Source organism: Melanaphis sacchari, unplaced genomic scaffold, assembly GCF_002803265.2.
Source record: "Melanaphis sacchari strain LSU unplaced genomic scaffold, SCAv2.0 Contig73_pilon_pilon, whole genome shotgun sequence".
NCBI lineage: Eukaryota > Metazoa > Arthropoda > Insecta > Hemiptera > Aphididae > Melanaphis > Melanaphis sacchari.
Window position 1 is genome coordinate 1,477,165 of NW_020271525.1, and position 21,020 is coordinate 1,498,184.

General features: G+C 32.7%; 1 protein-coding gene across 6 annotated transcripts in view; it reads right to left on the reverse strand.

Annotated features, from left to right (window-relative positions):
• LOC112600991 overlaps positions 1-21,020 on the reverse strand; it is a 208,002-nt gene that overhangs the window by 66,456 nt on the left and 120,526 nt on the right. For 5 of the 6 annotated variants that reach the window (XM_025348372.1, XM_025348371.1, XM_025348370.1 and 2 more), the window contains exon 3: positions 5,077-5,167. In XM_025348372.1, the coding sequence (XP_025204157.1) occupies positions 5,077-5,167 (91 nt within the window). Of the gene's footprint in view, positions 1-5,076; positions 5,168-18,085; positions 18,156-21,020 lie in introns of those variants that run through there. The other variant, XM_025348374.1, reaches the window with a different exon arrangement.

Consider the following 21,020-nt stretch of genomic DNA (forward strand, 5'->3'; position numbering starts at 1 on the left):
GAGAACAAAGTGTTTGTACAAATTATACTAAAACATGAATGATTTACCATTACATTGATGTGCTGGAGAATTTTATTTGATTCAATTCATAAAATTGATGTTCGAAAGGCTTTCGGGATTTTTACCCAAGAGCTTGATTAAATATACTATATAATACAATAAAATTATTGTACGTCAAAAATAAACATATGTACTTTACTCGATTTTCAGTTGTCAATAAGACTATAGTGTAGTGTAGTAGAATTAGGTGACATAAAGTAAACCATTTTTTTTTTAACTATATAAAATGGTAATTTCAACTGGAATAAATCATTGATTATTCATGACAACTAATCTCTTTATTAATGATATTTAATCGTTCATTCTACTATTCATAATAGTGAATGTTGTAAGTTTAATAATTATTTTATAATTATTCCAACTAAATAGATTCAACTAATTAATTTTAATACTCTCGACTACACATTTATTATGTTATTATATTAACCTGAGATAATTGTTGAACTAATCATTTAATTGCGTATAATTATCAGCTTACGTATAAGTATTCAAAATACGCAAATCCAAATAATTACTAATTACAGTATAATATATATTATAATATAATATTATTGTCTTCTAAGGCGTAGTTAATTTAATAAATGTACATTATATTACAAAATTTGTATTACTCTTTTTGGACAGATCTCGGAAATTCTGATTAAATGTAATCGTGAAGAAAATGACAAACTACTAGTCTCGCGGGAGACAAAAGGATTGGATTTTCGGTGATCGAGATAGAAATATATATATATGTATTATATTATCGGACACGAGCGGTTCGTATTAGAAACTTCTCTGCAGAAGAGAGGGAAGTACTCTTATAATCCAAAAACGGGTCCTTTGTGAGATAACCCACGCGGCCGGCCGCGATACGACACGATTGTGATGAGGAAAGCCGCTCCGCACTTGACGCAATGGTCCCATCGCCGCCACACTTGCTTACACGCACCCGTTGACTTAATAAAACTTATAATTGGCACCCCATTGATTTCAGTGTAGGGTATTTTTTTTCTTACGGTCGTTGTTTTAATCTACAATACATTATATATATATATATGTGTGTGGAGGTAGCTTCGCCAGGAAAGACCCTCGAATACACTACGCGCGCACCGGTGGTAGTAATGCAACGATCAGGACAGCAAAGTACTTCATACTATTTTTATTATTGTTGTTATTATCGCGGTGTTCCGGCCTTCTTCCGGTTTCAATTTATTTTTCGCATTTGTCTCCTCCCGTCGAAACAATGCGGGGAGCAGCTCCAGATTTATACATTATTATTATCGTCGTTGTATATGTTATTTTTTTTGCATTTACTGAGGGCGATAAATCAACTGAAACGAGCATGTGTAAGTACTGTGATATTAAAAATGACAACGGTAAAAGGCTACTACTATAACTCTTCGTGCACTGCAAAAAAATGTGCTTATACGTACGTACACACTCATATATTTACACACACAATGAGAGGTTGAAAAATACGTGTAATGTTTTTTTTCATACTCTTTCACATATACATATTTTTATTATTATTATTATTAGGTATTTTTTTCGTGGTGGTTAGAAAAAAAAAATGGCGAAAACGATGAACATGACTGTCAGCTATATTCTCCTCGTATGAAAAAAAAAATAAATAAAAACGTGATGCGTGTGAATAAAACCGGAAAATGCGAGCAGCAACAGGTTACACGCGTGTATAGGCGTGTAAAGCTGTCGAGCAAAGGTTTTTTTCAAATTAACAGCGGTACATTATATAACATACACACACCCTTAGTAGTCACACATGGAAAAAAATAATCGCAGAGATTAGCTGTCGCTAATAGTTTGTCGGAGGGGATTCTGTATGTAATATTATATAGACGATATTTCTCGTGGTATGCGCTTAGTTTGCCGAACCGTTTTTGGTTCGCATGTGAAGTCTCGAAGACATATTTGCGGTGTGTTCATCAGTCTCCCCCATCCTTGCAAATCTCTGGTAGATATTCGTCAGTCCGGGTCAAAGGATAGCCCTTTTCTTCCGATGTTATGAAACGCATTTGTTCCCCGCCCGAAGTGTTGGGATTCCGGAAATTCGCAAGGAATATACACATTTGTACGTATCGTGTGTCCACGAAATCGGTGTATATAGATTAATATAATGTAACGCTATTTAGTACTTTACACTCTACATAGTACTATGATGCGGAAAATTTAACACACACCATTTGTGTTTAGTTATCAACAGCGACTATAATTCGTGGTGGACTACGAAAAAAGTCGTTCGAAAAAACTATTTATCTAGCCTTCAAATATGAATCGTCTTAGGTATACCTATGTAGTTTTTTTTTAGTGTATACATTTATGGTTATTTGTAAATCTTTTAGAACATGTTGATTTTAAATTAATAATAATAAAAACAAAATAGTTCATATTTTGCACTAAATTAAAGCAAAATATTATAATTTTAAACTAAAACAAAATTTACATAGTTATTTTTGGTTTATTTGATAAGTCACTTTTATTTTTTGCAATAACAATATATTTTAATCTACAGCCATAAAACAGTAATAAATAACGGTTCTAATTATTAATTACAATAAATAACAACCCCTCTTCTCCCGGTAAAATGTCGAAAAATATTCTGTCAACATAGCCTGATACTGACTTATATTTGAGGTAAAAAAATAATGTAAGTCGTCTGTCGTCAACTATCCAGCTTAAATTTCTCCTCATCGACGGGCTTTGACTTACGCCCAGCCCCCCTCTCGCTGTCCCAAACTTTGGATATACATTTTTGAATATCAGCTCTGGATACATATATATTATATACGAGTATATGTGTGTATGTGTGTTTGGATGTGTGTATTATTATATATATATTTATGATATACGCACTCGTTTGATGCATGCAAAATTATTCGCCAAACTGCAAACACTGGGCAAAAGCCGAAGGCATACTGTAGCGCACACGCTCACATGCGTGCGTTACGGGATTTCGGACTGCTGTCAGTGTGAGCGTGTGGAAATGTTTTCGAATATACATACATTAAAATTCTCGTCGAAAGGGTGTGCACGGTGTGATATGTAGTGCCACCGAATAAGGTCGGGCAAGGGGCGGGAGTCGGAGGTAAAGATTTTAAATGCGTATTTTAAGATGTCAACTTTGTCGCACGGGTTGTATGCAGGGACCGAAGAGTGCGGTACGTATATGTGTGTGTGCACGGGAATTAGCATTATATGCGCCCTGAACATATAATACATACATATTGTATACGCAGCGCCGGGTGATCCGTCGTCGAGTCGAGCACATGAATGTTTTAGTACGCATACAGATTAGTGTGTGTGTACGCGTCAAACCCCTTTTTTAACCCCGAGGATGATGCATATTTTTTTTTCGTTTTGTTTTAATCGGATCTCGTATGCAAATATCTATGAGAGTGGGTACAAAAACTAAAAAAAAACAACTAAACTATCGTAAATTCACATCGAATATCTTCATCGAAATTCTCGCATTTATTTATTTACGTCTTTATAATATACGATTACGATATAAATATCTATATACGTGAAAGCACCATCGCAGTATTATCCACTACCAACGACACGTCACAGCAACGATTTTTGGGGAGTAGCTCGCTCGTAAACATTATATTATATATATAAACGTTTTATATTATTATTATTATTATTATTATAAATATTATGTGGGAAGAGAAGAAAACTACCGACCGCCGTTGTAGGTATATAATAGTAATTTTTTTTTAATAATTTTTTTCTTTCTCTTCTCCTTTAAGCGTCGCACACGGTAGTAAAATATTCATAAGATCCACTGCGAAATTAATCACCCTCTCCAGTTTTCGCGTTAGCATATCTCCCGGGACGTCGGTCGTTCCTCTTGTGACACCATTGCGCACACGGGCGAGTACAACGAAAATCCCCAATGTAATTTCTGATTAACTAAAAAAAGACGACTACTTCCTTGAATGTTTTACTTTCTAATTTTTTTAAATTGAACTTATTTAGGTATAGTGGTCCGACGATGTACCCAAGGCAATTAGTTATTCCAACAAAAGTACTTCGTTATTTTTTCGGCTTACAACCTCAATCAGTATATAAAATTTATTTCGTTATAAATTTTATACAATTGGATATTTTGTAAATTGTTTTAAATTTCTTGGTAACCGATTTGTGTATAAATAATTCGTGACTGTGTAAATTTTTTGAGAAAATATAATATTTTATATTATGAAAATAAAAACTAATTGCGGCTATATTTACGAAAAAAAATAATATCTGACGCGTAAGTTTCGACTATGGACTTAAGTGTAAAATAGTTTCTTTAGCTTGTAATATAATGAAATAACTCTAAAAAATGTGCTGATTATGAGATTAAATTATTACTTTAGTTTAGTACACCTAAGTTGTATTTGTTATGTATATGCATGACTGATTTGTTTGTGCAATTATGCTTTTATTTACAATTAAAATATTTTAAAAATGAATATTTAGTTTTTAAAATTATACAAACTCTTATTTCAAGATGATATAAGAAGTTTTGGGATTGCTGGGCTAAAAATATTATATTTTTTTTTTTGTTTCTTAGTCAATGTAATTGTTGTTATTGTTTAAAAACCAAATAAAATAATAATAAAAAGGAAAAAGGGGGAAATGAATAATAATAATTGCTTTTATAAAACGTTAAAAAAATAGATGGTAAAAATAACGAGGAAATAAATTCGAAATTGCTTGTTAGAGACCGCCTGGTGTTGCTTGGAAAGTTCGTGCTTTTTCACCTGATGTTTAAAATTATATATATATATATAATATATATATAATATTTTTCTTCAGCTGGTAATAATAATGACGGGCCGAGGTGCCGTTATTAAAAAGTTGTGCTAGTGGAGTTCACAGGGGTAAGGAAAGCATACTCAAATTCATTCAACCGTTTTTCGAATCGTAATAAGATTACACTTCTCCATACGACAAAAAGCATGAAGATTACTTAGAAAATAAAAACTTAATTCTACGTTGAAATAAAAACAATAATAAGTTACTTACCTTCTGGACCAGCAGTGTCAGTGGCGAGTTTGTGTTGAAACGCCTTGAACGGGAAATTGGTCTGTAACCAAGGTGAAGGTTCTAGGTATTTCTGTAAACAAAAAAATAAATGAAAATAAAAATTTAATCCATATTCATTCTAATTTATAATATTGATAATAATAATATTACTGAGCATTATAAATTTAATACTCTTTAATTATATTTTTAAATCAGTGTATCTTTTAATGTTTAATAATATTCTGCGTCTTATGAGAACGAATCATGTTATCCGCTATGAATAATAATAATAATATATTCCAATCATGTACACCCTTTTATCGTATGTTTTGTCAGACAGATGTCTTCGGTGTACGTGAAATGGGTTTTTTTTTATTTCGTTATTCCCTCCTTCCGCATTTATGATAAGGGTGAAAGTCATATATTCCTAACCCGATCAATTGAATAAAATAGCCGGACTTCGGAGAAACGGAGGTCGAAGGAATAAAAGAAAGAAGATAAATGCGTGTCCGGCAGAGTCCACTCACAACGCAGATGTCGAAGATATTGGCCAATGATATATTATGCGCGTGCGCCACCACCCCATCGTTATGCTACTAGTTTGTTTAAATATTCTGGACACACGCAACCATCGTATACGCGACGATATAGTATAATAATATAATATATACTTGCATGTTTGGGACTTGGATGATTTGCAATGTTTTTAGGACAAAACTGTTATTAAAAAAAATAAAATATATGTATATAACGTGTCCGAGAAGAGTGCCACTAACTTTATAGGGCGGCTGTGATGGCGAGGAGAGAGGATACGAGGGCGCTCACTTCAGACGTAAAATAATAAAACAACACTCTGAAATATAAGGAGACGGAATATATACTCTATCACCAATGCCATGTTGACCACGGAAACTCCACACTGTACGGTCGTTTTTCATCAAAAATACGAAATATACTATTTTATACAATTCAATATTATAAATCACGATCTTTGAGTTTTGACATTCGATGATATATGCGAAGATTATTGCACTACAACTAGACGATAGATTTGTGATATAAATAATAAACGTAGTTTTTTTTTTAAATGTTACACGTGGTGTAAAATAAGTTATAGAAATGTATCAATAGGTATTGCCAAGATTTATTTCCTGAACTTTTGACAGTGCTATTATTACAAAATAATACAGTATATTGCCCGTTAATATTAAATTTTGTTTTATAATTTATATGTGTTTATAATATTTTGATAAGCATTTCTTTTTATATATTAACATATTTATTTATACTCGTGTTCTACATCTTATACTGACATTTTTTTTTTGTAAATCATTCAAATTCAACGATATAATATTTCTACAATATTCATATTGTTAAATTAATACGTTTCATATCATAAGATAATATATGCTCGATAAATTAACTCATATAGTATAATATAGTATAGTATATTATAAATAAATAGTGATATTTATAGCAATCCGTGAGTTTCCAATATTTCCTGCTTTTAAGTAGATATACGAAGAGAGGGTAATGTGTATTATAGGGTTACACAAGGGTATATTGAGGGAGCTAATGAAATCACACGATCGAGTGCGAAACGACACCCAAAATTTATGGGCCGCGTAATTTCCGTTATTTTATTGAACAGAAAACAGTGTATAGTATTTTGGTTACCTTTATCGTATTAGTGAAGCTACAATCGAGACGGGATGAATTAGTATATATTATTATCGTTTGTTTGTAATAGCTTATAATATGTGGTACTCTGAGTTGAAAGAAAAATAAATAGTATATATTTTATAAACGTCTATGTTTTATGAAAGATATATATATATCATCTAACCTAAATAAAATTTAACAGCTAAAGTTTTGCGAATGGAATATGTTTTAAATGGATTTCGTGTGTGCGACTCTACCCATAGAAGTTTGTCTTCGTGAAATGGTTTTCCAGTGTCTTTTGGCTTAGCGGAAGTATTGTATAGAAGAACACAGACCCACACATATACTGTATGCGCGTTGTAAAGGGATGGGAAATCGACTTCCGCTTTTGTGCGGTATTACCCCTTTTTTCTTGCCGCCCTTTCTACGTCGCAAATCTTTCTCCACGAGTACACACACACACACACCCCAATCGCATTCCCTTGGCTGTTTTAAATAGTTTTTGCTGCCACCGACGACGATGACGGCGACTGCAGCTCTCTCCGAAATTAACACACCAACCCCGTTTCTGTCTTTTTCTCTCCCCAGATGATTTCGGAGAGTAGCAGTGGCGGCGTTCTTTTATGTGCGTGTGTATATATCGTTCATTAAAGGCCAGACCGAAAATGAGAAAAAGCGTCGAACTTAAACGATTTTGCATTTAAACAAAAGCGACCGACCCCCTCCTTCTCAATGCGAATCGCGCTAATGGAAAATATTGTCTTTCTGGTTCGACTGAGAATTCTTCGAGATTCGGTAAACCGTATATATATATATATATATGCAAGGAAATAAATGTATTTCCGATTAAGAAAATTGATAATTGCCCCAATATAAAACCCATTCGATGAACGAGTTTTACTTATGCATATATTTTAATGACATTGATTTCATTAGATATGTCAAAATGGTATTAAATAATAAATAAATTTAAATTCGATTTATTTTCATGTTATTTTATAATACCATAAGTATTATTGTTATTATTATTATTATTATTATTATTATTGCATTGAACCCAGTCATTGAAATGAATAAATCTGTATTCAGACGCTGCTAAAAAGGGCATTGGTAATTTTTATACCAACTGTCAATATAGTACAAGCTTGTGTTTTTAAATTATTTAAATCTTGTCCGTCATTAGCATCCGGACAATGTCTGTAAATAAAACATAAAAACAAAAGGAAAAAAAAAGTAGAAGCTCTTCGATCTGCTCCTTCATTAATAATTCATTAATTGCGGTTATCAAGACCGCGGAGGATGGTCGTTTTTTTTGGAAGATGATGATTTTGACACTGGTGGGAGCAAGAAAAAAAAACTTAACAATTAAATGCACGAAAATCTGCTATCTAAACTGTTTTAATGTCGGTAATTGAACGACCGGTCCCGGGTCATTGTTATTCACCGTAAAAATGCCCTTCCGACACGGAACGAGCTGACAATTGCCGAACTGAGGGGAGAAAAAGAGAAAAAAAATTCGTTTGCGTAACATTAACTGTATAGCCACTGATTGAAAAAACTGCTTGTGTATTTAAGTTTGCTCGGTCAAAGATTTAGCACCGTTGCGTTATTTTATGCAATTTATATCTACTGAGAATAATGATTTGAAATGAAAACTAAATACATAATAAAAATATTAGGTTTAACAATTTTGTTTTCTTATTTAATATCTTTCAAAATTTATAATTATTGCAACTCAAAAATTATTATATATAACAATATTATACCTTCGTCCTTGTCATGTACCAACTACAAATATGCGATGGGTAAAAAAATTACTAGTACGTGAAATGGGTAGCCAAAAAAAAATGGTTTGTTATGTTATTTATATATGTTGTATTTTTGATATTAAATTTGAAAACATCATGAAATAGCACGAGTCATAATAATCGTATTCGAAAAATATTCACAAAATAAAATACGATTAAAAAAAAAACATATAATGACGACAATAAATCGTTATTATTATTGTTTAGGGTCTAAGTATTATTGTCAACAATACCTAAACTCTAAAACATTTCTTGCAGTTATATTAACATGTTGTCACATAACAATTTAATAAGCATTGCACATGTTATAATTAAGATGATCTGTACAAATTTGAAATGTGAAAATTAATTTAAAATTTAAAATTCATTGTATTGATATGTACCTATCGTTATCTTCTTTGCATTATTGTTAGAAAAAGCAAAAGAAAAAAGATAAATATAATTTTTAACATGGTAATTGCGAATCGAGTTAAAGAGAATAATTGTCGTTGTTTGATTTTATTATATGACTCGCGTCTCGCAGACGAATTATTATTTACCGACGACGACGTTAATCGTTTCGAGAGTACTTTGAAATTGCGCCGTGGCTTTAACCCCTTTCACTGTACTTATATATACATATATAGTATACCATACTCGAGGCGTTTTTTTTCTGGAAACGAGGATGTTGAGACGTCGGGGCGGTGATCGTATTAAATCCTATGATGCTATATATGTATATAGGTGGATTTTTGGACTGTGAGCGGATGGAGAGTAACAAACGGGACCGCGCAGCTCGCGCGTACACACAGCGATATAATATATAGTGTACGACGGCTAATACAATTATGAGCCATCAACTCGAGCTTGTGGTGATGAGAGTCGGTTCGGATAAAGTTTTAAGACATACCGAGCCCGGGGCGGATTTTTAGCTGCGGTCTGAAAACACTGCCATCTCCCCCGCACCGTCACCTCCGGTCCGATATTAAAACGGCGGATATCGCGAGGCCCGTATTAAACTATTATTATTATTATTGTATATTATACACGCGTACATCCGGTTCAGTTTTAATTTCCAACGTCTACAGCGGCGGCAGCGTGCATCTTCCACGCGCCCTAGTCGAAACCTAAACTAATTATCTCTCTCGCGCGTGGCCGGGGCGCAGCTCCATCGTGGTTTTTCCCCGAAAGTATTGTAACAATTCTCCTCGCACGACGTGAATATTATAACATGATATTTACATCATATACAATATGACCCTCTGCTGTTATATTAAACATATTTACTTGAAATATTTTTAATATAAATATATTTATATTTTTTCAATATTTTAATTAAAATCAAAAACGTTAACTAATTTAATTATGTTAAGGCAATAACTAAGTTGTAAAATTAGTACTATAAATTTTGTATTGTCATAAATTTATTGACATGTGCATATGCTCAGGATTTTAGTTTACTAGAGGGGTTATGTCAAATATAAAAATAAAAATGTATTATATATTTATATCTAATATCACTTACCAGTTGTCATCTTAGTTTTCACAACTAATAATTAAGATGAGAGTTTTTTTTTTTACAGGTACATACAAAATACATAATTTAATGTTGATAATCTAGATGACCAAAGTTCAAAGTCCAATAAAGGAGATATATCCCCCATCATCTACTAAGCGCACGTCTCTACATGTATGCGCAAGAGTAGCGTTCGTCAGTAATTTAACTCAAATTAATAATAATTTACAGTGAACACATAGATTTCAGATGGTAACGATGTGATTAGGAATTATCCAACTGTTGTTTCCCATAAAGTTTTATGTCATTATTTTTTGTTTTTTGGTAAACCGGTGATGTAAAATTTGCAGTTCCACAGTCTCGTAATATTGTACCTACGTGCGTTTCGGGGCGATTATCCACACCGTCAAAGGATTTCGAACGTTTGTTCCTACAACCCTTCGTCATCAACCAACCCCGTGACCCGAATGAATCACCGCATATTCCAAATGCAGTCATAGTTTCTTCCACCGAGACGGATTTAATAAAACGTGTCGTCACGGGACGTAACAGCCCTCGGGCGGGTGTATACGGTTCGGTGCGTGGCAAGAGATGGTAGCCGTCCATCCGCGAAAGGGTTACATGAACAATGCCGGACGTTTGTCTTCACGACGTTATTTAATATGTTTGCGATGACGACGATGATGACAGTGTATACGTATAATAATGTACGTATATATTGTATACACAATAATGGGAGATAATACGCTATTTCGGCATTCCAAAGACATTCACGCCGCCTTTGAATTAACTGCCGAGTACGCCGCATGCCGATCTTCTATGTTACGCAAATATCGCATTATCTTCATAAACTCATAGTGAATTTTCACTACTGATATTCGATAGAAATTATGAAAAATGCATTTTAAAACATCTACTAATGAAAGATAACACGCAATCTAAGTAAGCGGCACAAATTGCAGTATAGGCTCATTAGTGATTAAGGTAGGTACACCTTTTATAGAAAACAAATTACCACATCATTGAATCGTATAATACGAAGTATTATTAAAAATATTAAGGATATCGTTAGAACTAAACTTGTTATGTCAATGCTTCAATTCGCGGCGGTATAAAATATAATATCCGATGATTGGTATTCAATACTAATAAGTAATAATTATTATATGGCACTATGTAGCATGCAATGCATACACACAATGTTTGAGCGGGATGTACACGCGCCGGATAACTTATAAAGTAATATTATTATGCATGATGTAACTGTATAATTACATGATCCCATAGTGAACAAACAATAACCCGAAGAAGTAGGTGTACGAGGGTGTCCGCGTGTTCGATGCATAAACTACAAGACCATTTCGATAGCGTTCACGCTACATTATTTTTTTTTTTGTTTTTTTATTCATAGTTTTGCAGTGCATAGTCCGTCGAGATGTGTAATTAAAAAATGTCCGTTTATATATACATAAACTGTGTCTAACGGAACCTGGTACCAATACAAAATACGCATATAAATACAGGGTGATCTATTTAATAGAAAACACTTATTTCAGTAGACACTAAAGTTTTTGGAAATAATTATTTTACATATCTAGTTAACAGTAGCTTACTTTTTTGAAAGACAAAATATATTTTTAATTTCATATTTTGAAGCAAAGTATTGTTAAATATTTCGGTTGATACTTAATAACATTTCGGACAAGAAGTTTAGTGGAGTAATCGGATCAAAATTTTGCAGAACATCTCTGTATAATTCATTTTTGCTCATCTTAATTAAAAAAAAAAAAAAATATATATCATAAACCATAAAATATAGGTACGTCCAAAATGTTATTTTAATGTATCGGAGTTTTCTAAAAAGATTTTGCTTTGGTATGAGAAATTATAAACGCATGTTGTGACAAAAAAAAGTGAGTAAAAAAAAAAAGTAGTAAAAATATAGCTTTTTTAGAAAATTATTAATTTTTAACGATTTAGATAATTTGTTGAAATAACGAGTGTCTGAAGTTAAAAGAATTACCCGGTATATTATGTATAAGCTAGTCTTACGTAGTTTTTTTGCGGCATTATCGCACTATCGCATCTTTCCAATTATCGTTTTGTCGATACGAACAGTAATATAACTATATTCGAGTAGATACTCCCCTTCAATATGTTATCTTAGTATTGTATCTTTTGATTAATAAGCAATCCTCCATACTTACATATACATACTGTAGTCAAGTACACGATTTTTTTTTATTGGTGTTTTAATAGCACAACACACCCAAATAAAATCACATTTTACATGTTCATGGCAACGTAAATATCAATGATATATACGGTTATTTACTAAATCTGTTCTATACTATCCATTATTTATTTGATTAACGCCATTATTTATTTGATTAACGCTAAAATGTTGTAATATCTTTTCCCAACTGAAAATACATAAAAAATGTATACATAGGTTTCGCAGGCGAACACGTGCGACACCGTTATAGCATATAAAACGGTTTTGTTGTATAAATTATGTAATATGTGTATGTTTCAATGTTTGAGCGAGTAACTTTTTATTTTAACCAAAGTCAGTAGAAAAATGAAAAATAAAATCGTATCTTTTTTTTTTTGTTGTTGTCGTTTCGAACTCTCTACGTATATACGTGTCAAAATAACTTGTACGAACACCAAACCCGTACAAAATATAAAATAGTCATAAACCGTTTACACTAATACGTCATTATTGCTTGGCATGCATGATTCGTGTTATTATTATTGTACATTCATATATATGTAACGAAAAACAGTTAAATAATAAAACGCGTGAAATCGTTTCGGCATTTATGACTGGAGCTATTAAATTTGATTTTAGCATTTTTTCCTCTCTATCGCCCTCGTCTACACCCTTGCGTCGATCTAGTCCCGGACAACGAGTCATAAAAATTTACCCAACCACTGCGTTTGGTTTGAGCACGTTTACAGTTTGGATTCTGATGAAAATTGTATATTGTGTAGTGTTTATTTTTATATTTCTATTGCACCGGTATAAAAGATCGGATGTAAAATGTTCTTAACGCGAACCCCAAACGAATAATTCGATTTGTGTGTATTGCTATACGGCCCCTGTTTCAGTCGAGAATCCCAAGGAGAGCAAGGCGTATTTTTTATTTCTTTGCATGCATGTTAAGATTTGTACCGAGATATTATTATGTAAATAATGCAGCCGTCCGTTTCCGATACCGGGACACATCCGGTCATCCGGAGGTCCGTTTTGCATGCACAAACATGGGATTTATCGGTTTTCTATATTATGTATATTATACGTCTATCGTCGGGGTGTATATTTTGTTGTACATTATTATACGGGATTTGCTAGCCCTCTTCTTCACTATCATTGTCGCGACCATTTCACGTCATCACGGACAAGGGGGAAAAATAAGAAATAATTTCCAAAAAGAACGGTCGGTCAACATGTGTACAAATTATTCAATTACCGACAATAACTCGAATATATATATATAATATATAAAACTGGAGTATAGAGAAAAAATACCGGGGGAGTTATTGGATTTTCGACGGATAAATGCGACATAGAACCATCCAAGCGCAATAAATAGCAAAAGACTCCCGACATTTTTATGTGCCGGATTTCATTCAATAATAATTTCGAGACCATTACCTTTAATATGTTTCCGGTTACGGTTTTCGACGTAGCTTCTTCGTTTTTTTTTTTTTTTTTTTGGTCCTACCAAGTTGTTGTTTTCAAACACGAAAGAAACAATTTCCAGAAAGCTTCAGGAGTCGTTTGACGTCTTTAATAATAATATATATATTCGATCATCCACACGGAAAATCCATTCCCAGAAAACACATATCGTTTGTATTATACTATCATGCGGAGAAAAAAATAAAATACCAGTAAAATTGTATAGTCTGCCTTCGCAATATGTATAATGCTATACATATTAACAATAGTTATATTAAGATGTATTTGATATTATATATATATATATATACGCTATATAAACAAAATATATTTGCAGGTCGATCGTAGATTGGGCAATGCGTCTAATGCACAATATTTGAAAACCTCTACATAAATTTAATGCCACTTCTTAAATAATTGTATTAACACTTTGTATAATAATTTACTAAATACCGGCTATAGAAAAATATGGTATTATAATAACAATTTTACGATATAACAGCATAGCCGTGTGTTCGAATTATACATTATGTTTTTAGTAACTATTAATCATTTGACGAAAAAACAGTGGATCCGTAGTAAAACAAAATATAGTCTAATAAAATTTTATGATTATTATTTCCGAAATAAGTCAGCTCGCCGATGTATTTCAAACAAAACAATATATCTATATATTATATTAAAGTGATCATGTATATATATTATACATTATATAAAATGGAACAAACAATTTTCGCTCAACTCTAAAAAAGTTTCAAAAACTATACTGATACTTTATACCATAGTATAATATACTATATTTTATACTGATTTTCACATTTTTAAAATATATTTAAATAAAATATTTTTGTATATTCTATGAAGTTAAAAGATGCTATTGTTGTAGAGGTTCATAATATAATACAAATATTTATTATTTTTTAATTTTATTATTAAATGAAATTATTTAATAAAACCTAAACAGAAAGTGTTCCGTTAAATGCTTGTTGAACGAGCGGACATGTTATTCAAAAAGGGATAATTCCGCATTAAACTGGACATGGGCTACTGTATAGATTTTTACTCTACATACAGTAAAAAAACACGACATTATTATATTTTGATATTCAAATATGTAAGTGTTAATATTTGACATAAAAAATCTGGCAAAAGCTTCATATTTTTTGAAATCACTGAATGTATATTATAATATAATATATAGGTATATATTATATCACAATCATCATTATTATTTGACTATAGTATTGTGTTAAACAAAACATAAACGGTAGGTATATAATATATATTCTGTATATTATCTATTTAGCAAATCATCGGTTGCAGCTGTTTTGTAAATATTATCTTCCTACGTAATGATAATATATCAGTGACGATTGTGACTTAATGTCAGCTTTGGCCAATATGTGAGTATAATACGGTATTATTATAATTGGTGCATTGTCGTCTCGATCGCGTATAGGCGCGGTAAATATAATTCAAAAGCGACGACGATGGGGTCCATTCACGTCGCGTCCAAAGGGGATAATTGGTCAAAACGTGCGAGATATATATATATATATATATATATGTATACACGCACGCGGCACGATAGAGGGTAAGACAGAAACAGAGCGAGAGAGTGTGCTGCTGTTTCTGCTTCTGTAGCCGACCATCACCACACGTTTCCCGAGTGTAATCCCTCTGGCCCTCGGTCCGGGAAACCTCTTTAAGACAATGCACGCGCGCGGTGGGGTCTCGGTCCCAAGAGAGTTGTACGAAGTCGCTGCCGTCGATCTCTTATCGATTCACCGCCGTCCCTTATTACATTCGTTTCGCGGGTCCTCATAGGTCCCTGCACTCCTCCGGCCAAGCCGTGTACATGATTGTTCGGGGAACGATAATGGCTTCGGGATTCGATTGATTGAGAGCTATGTAGGACCGGACCGTGCCGGGTCTGCAGGCACGTCTGCGATAGACCACGAGGACAGGTAGTGGAGATGGTGATGCAGTCGATAGTTGCGGTGGTAGAGATCGCGATAATGAGACATAGTCGACAGCGGTGACGACGACGACGGGATGTCCGGCACGTGGTTTGTCACGTCGCACAAGTAATAATTCCGCTGGGTCAAGAGATGTGGGAGGTGACGGTATTTGTCGAGTGGCTTCTCCAATATTTTCCAGCGTTTAAGTGAAAAGTCAACAAAAATGTCCGTGGAAATGGCGTACTTACATACTTTTGACATCAAAGTCTTATTTATAGGTTTCCGAAAATTTTAAATACACTGATTACGTCATTATATCGAAATATGAGAAAATCGCATGTAAGGAAAAGTACGTCAAGAATTTTTTTAAAGAAGAGGATATGCATTTTAGAATTATTCTCAGACTAGGTACATATATTATAATAAAAAATAAATAATTTTGCATTCATCCACAGATAGATACTGTCTAGTTAATTATAAATTTATAATAATACATCATTAATCGTGTTCGTATATAAGAGGAATATGGCGGTAATTATGCTTTAATTAGTTTACCATCTACATGTTACTACAATCAATCTAACTTATATGCAAAATTAAAAATCATGATTTTTTTTTTATTCCAAATTCTGATTTTCATTAACCACGGTCACTATGAAGGTTTTTCAACATAACACTCTGTTAAACTTCAAGGTTGCAAAACATTAAAAATGTATACTTAAATATTAATATTGTTATTTCGTATACATTTTGACTTGATAATTATTATTTCACTACAAGTATTTATATAATGTGTAATTTTTGTGATTTATTATGAACTCTCTAGCAAAATGTCGATTTATAAATTATACACATTAATATGTTATTTTGTTATAAATAATTGACAGAGTTCATCGCAAATTTTAAATGATGTATATTGTTGTTTCTGTAACATCGTCTAAACTAAAAGTTAAGTTTTCAAAGAAATTCTGTTGCCATAACAATAATACTTTAGTAACGAGAAATCGTAAAATCCGTTGCGCACTTTCAATTTTTTGTTACCGTCAGCGTATGCCTTTTAATTATAACCAGAATCATAATATTATTGTGTGGTAGATAAGTTCCAATTAAAAACGTAAGTTATAGATATATAGTACTTCCGCTATATTCCAACAAATAAGAAAGCGTGGTATCATCATTGTTAAAATGGTGTGTATATATATATATTATATATTCTTACATTTCTTATTTAGTTTATTTGAAGAATAATAAGTAATAATGAAATCGATCGCTATTGTGTACTGCGATACGTGCATACATTGTTGAGCGATTTTTTAGTTTTATTTTTCTGGTCTCTCAAAAGCGGCAATAGAGTCTTCAACTAGAAGCCTCGGGATCAGTTATCGCTATGTTTATGGTAGCGAAATGTGGACTAAAGCTTTCGGTAATTGCGTGTGTATGTGAAAACCCCAGAGAGTAATGGCAGCATACGGATATAGGGAGATAAAACGATAGGTGGGGGTTGACTATGGTAGTAAACCGATCTCAAGCCGGCCGTGTGATTTGATAGTTTGTGTTCAACGATTAAACCAGCTAATTGCAATCTTATGCCTGAAATGATACTCCAAGTTTTGCTCTGACGCCTTAGTACACAATGCCGATTAATTAGCGATTTTCGACATAAGAGGGGAAACATTGTTCAGCTAGGATCCACACAAAACTGTTGATACGGCAATAATTCAGATAGTATAATACATATAAAAGAAAAAAATATCGAAGAAATTCAATGGAGGAATGATTTTGATTATTTGGCAAAACCTTGAATACCGTGAATTTTCTATATTTTATTTCGAAATTCCACGGTATAAACCGATTAAAAACAATTATTATGTTATAGAATTTCTCATTGATACCGAACAAAAATATATTTGTTTGATAATGTTTTTTTTTTTGTACCAAGAAACGTGTCATTTAAAATTTTATATTTTAGTATAATAATTTATGAGTTGGAATTATACGCTATTTCTATTATATATGGCGAAGTCCAAATTTGAATGAAATTTATAAAAGTTTTTTAATTATAACATAGTAGTATAATAATGTAAAATATATATATATAGTTAATTACATATACCATTATATTATATTATTATAATAAATAATAATATATACCAATCATAAAACCACTTTAATCATGTCTCGAGTACTTGGGAAATGTTCACATATCGTCTTATATTATGTGTACCTTTTTTAACCCGATTAAAAATAGAATTAAAAATAAAAACAATTTTCGTTCCTTCAATTAATTAACGTTCCATTCAGGCCTCTCAAAATGAAGTATAAAAAACAATCTGTTGTCTGCCCCCACCCACCCGTATCCGTCATAACTACAGCCGTTATTAACTCGAAAACTTACCGAAGGATGAAAATTTCACGCACGAATGTTTTGAAATAATTACCAGCCTAAAACCTTCGTCCGAGGGAGAATACTTATATTTTTCGAACAACTTGATTTGGCCAGTCTGTAAATAATAATAATAATAATAAAAATCTTATAGGTTGACGGACGGCTCTTGCGGATCTGTGCGAAATTGATCAAAATTGACGTTCGCTAATAGTGCCTTTTCCTAAAGGAAATATGTTTTTTATCTTTCATTTTTTCAGCAACCCTCTTTAAGTGATAGAAATCTCTATAACCTTTCTTGATAAAAAGTCAAAAGAAAAAAAAGTTGATTGTTAAACGAATTGGCATTGTTGACGCATTTGTACCCCCCGGGCCGAGAAACGCGAGGGAGTATGTGTAAGGCGATCTGGCGCGTTTATCCGCTTCAGGACGTGTGTACAGACGTGTTCCCCAGGCGACACTTGACATCTTTACCTCGTGTCTAAGAGACCGTAGATGCTCGTTTACAGTGAAGTTGGCCCAAAGGAGAGAATAAAACGGAAATAGACGTGAGCTAAACCTTGTCCCTGCTTATAAATAAATAAAGCGCGTGAATTTGATATTTTTTTTACATATTTGCATGTGTACGTGTTTTATACATAAATACTGTCAAAACGTTTTAAATTATTTATCCAAAGCCATCACTGCGATATGTTACAAAAACAAAAATTTATGAGTTAACATTCATATTTTATGTTTTTTTTTTTTTTTTTATATAAAATTGATGACATATCTCGTTAAATAATAAAAAAAATATACTCGTATTTAGAACGATTACTTTGTATGGTCTATGAAAACTTTATTATAATCAACTAGATTTCAAGAAAATGTATAAATTGTTTTGTGATTGTATTGAATTATAATAATAAGAACGATTTATTATATACGAATGCGTATATACTTGGATTTGTCATTTAATTTTCGATAGTTTTATTTTTCGTGAAATAAATATTACTTAAATTGATTTTAAAATTAAGTATAACAAACGCAATTTACGATATTATATAATCCATCTAATAAATATGTTTACAAATTAATATAGTGTCATATGAAAACCATTATTGGACATTAATATTATAATATATAAGGCGAGACAGAGGGAGCAAATGAGTAAGAGATTGAGAGACATAGAGAAACGGAGAAATTGTAAGAGCGGAAGAGAATTGAGTTGTCCGAATGGTGTTGTGGTATCAGGCTCGACGTTAAGGCAGAGGTGCGGACGGGAGGCGAATAATGACTTTATAATGTAATTATGGCCGGGTGCCGAGGGCTTTACAGTCGTTAACATGGATCAACAGCCAGAGGTTAAACCTCTCGAACACTCCGGTGGATATCAAAACGGCCACTTAATTCGACGTATTGTTTCCCTTAGGGCCGTGTGTTTCGACCAGATTGCGAATGGCCCAAGACCAACATTTCTCGGTTATATTATCATTATACTCAGCGTCATACCACGCGATGATATAATAATATCGCGTATATATTCTATCGTGGGAGTTGTATTATTGTATGCATTTTCGCGGCGTGCCAATCCGTTTCGGTGTAGGAGAAAAAATAATTTGACCCTCCCTCACGGTCAACTACTGAATAATGCCTCAACTCCGTGTACACTGTATACACACGCACATATACGTGATATATCAATATGGTAACTTACTGGAGTATGTGTTTTATATTATTACAGACGCGAAATGTGAATTTTCCCCTCTGTAAACACTCGTACAATATCGTATATCATATAATATATTATTATAGATCTGCGCGCGTTCGTTTGACGGTAGTATTTGTTCGGTCGTTTGTATACACACTTAGGGCAATAACGTCCATAACAAATAACACGCGAACTACAACACTAAATACCGAGTAGTACCATATTATAATGTGTAGATTATAAATCGGAAAACGCGTAGCACGTTTCCGTTACGGCGTTCGTACAGAATCGTATTTTTTGATCAACCTATCTAATACGAAGACAATATTATACATGCTTGATAAAAAAAAAAAAAAAAAATTATAGTTAGGTACTAGACAGATATCATCAGCGAATTTTACGATAAATTTTATTCGTACGAGACTATAATAATTGTGATCATGTTACATAAAGACAACTCTGACTGGGATTTATCGTATGATTTCCATGCTATACGAGAACCTATAATCTTAATTGTATATGGAAGTTATTATGCGAAACTAATCTCTAGAACCAATTATCTAATTATCTAATTAGCACCAAATTTTTCACTTATAAATTCTTTATGATTAAGAAAATGTTGGTGACTTATAATAGTTATATATTCAAAAACTAATCGAATTATTTTGATAAAAATTTCAGAGGTTGTTCCGTGTTCGTAGACATACTAGGAAAATTCAGTGAATAGTTTGAATTATGTGTAAAAGTGTATCAACTATTATAACAGATGAATTAATTTACAAAGCGAGTTAAACTGACGCCGATTTATCCGAGAACTGAAGACTTATATTAAAACTGAGATGCACTTACATAGTGCTGTGTTTTATATTTGTGCATTTTTTCCCCGGAAAAATCGGGATATACAGCTAATATTATATGTACCATGATGTGTACACCGGGACTTTTAATACATTTACCATATTATCGCCACGGCGTATATGTTGTGACGCGTATGGGAAAACACGATACCACGAATGTTAGACTAATGGAAATAGCGGAGCAGAGAAATAAAAACGAAAAAAATAATAAGAAAAATCGGTTCATTTTAATGGAACGCGCGTATTATGCCTCCGCAATAACTGTCGACGTTTAGTACACCACACCCCGACCGTACACACACATATAATATATGCCAACCAATACCATGCTCGTACGCACAAGTCGTATTTCTGTCTTACATATGGGCCACCAGAGGCTTACATATATTCACGTCCCGTC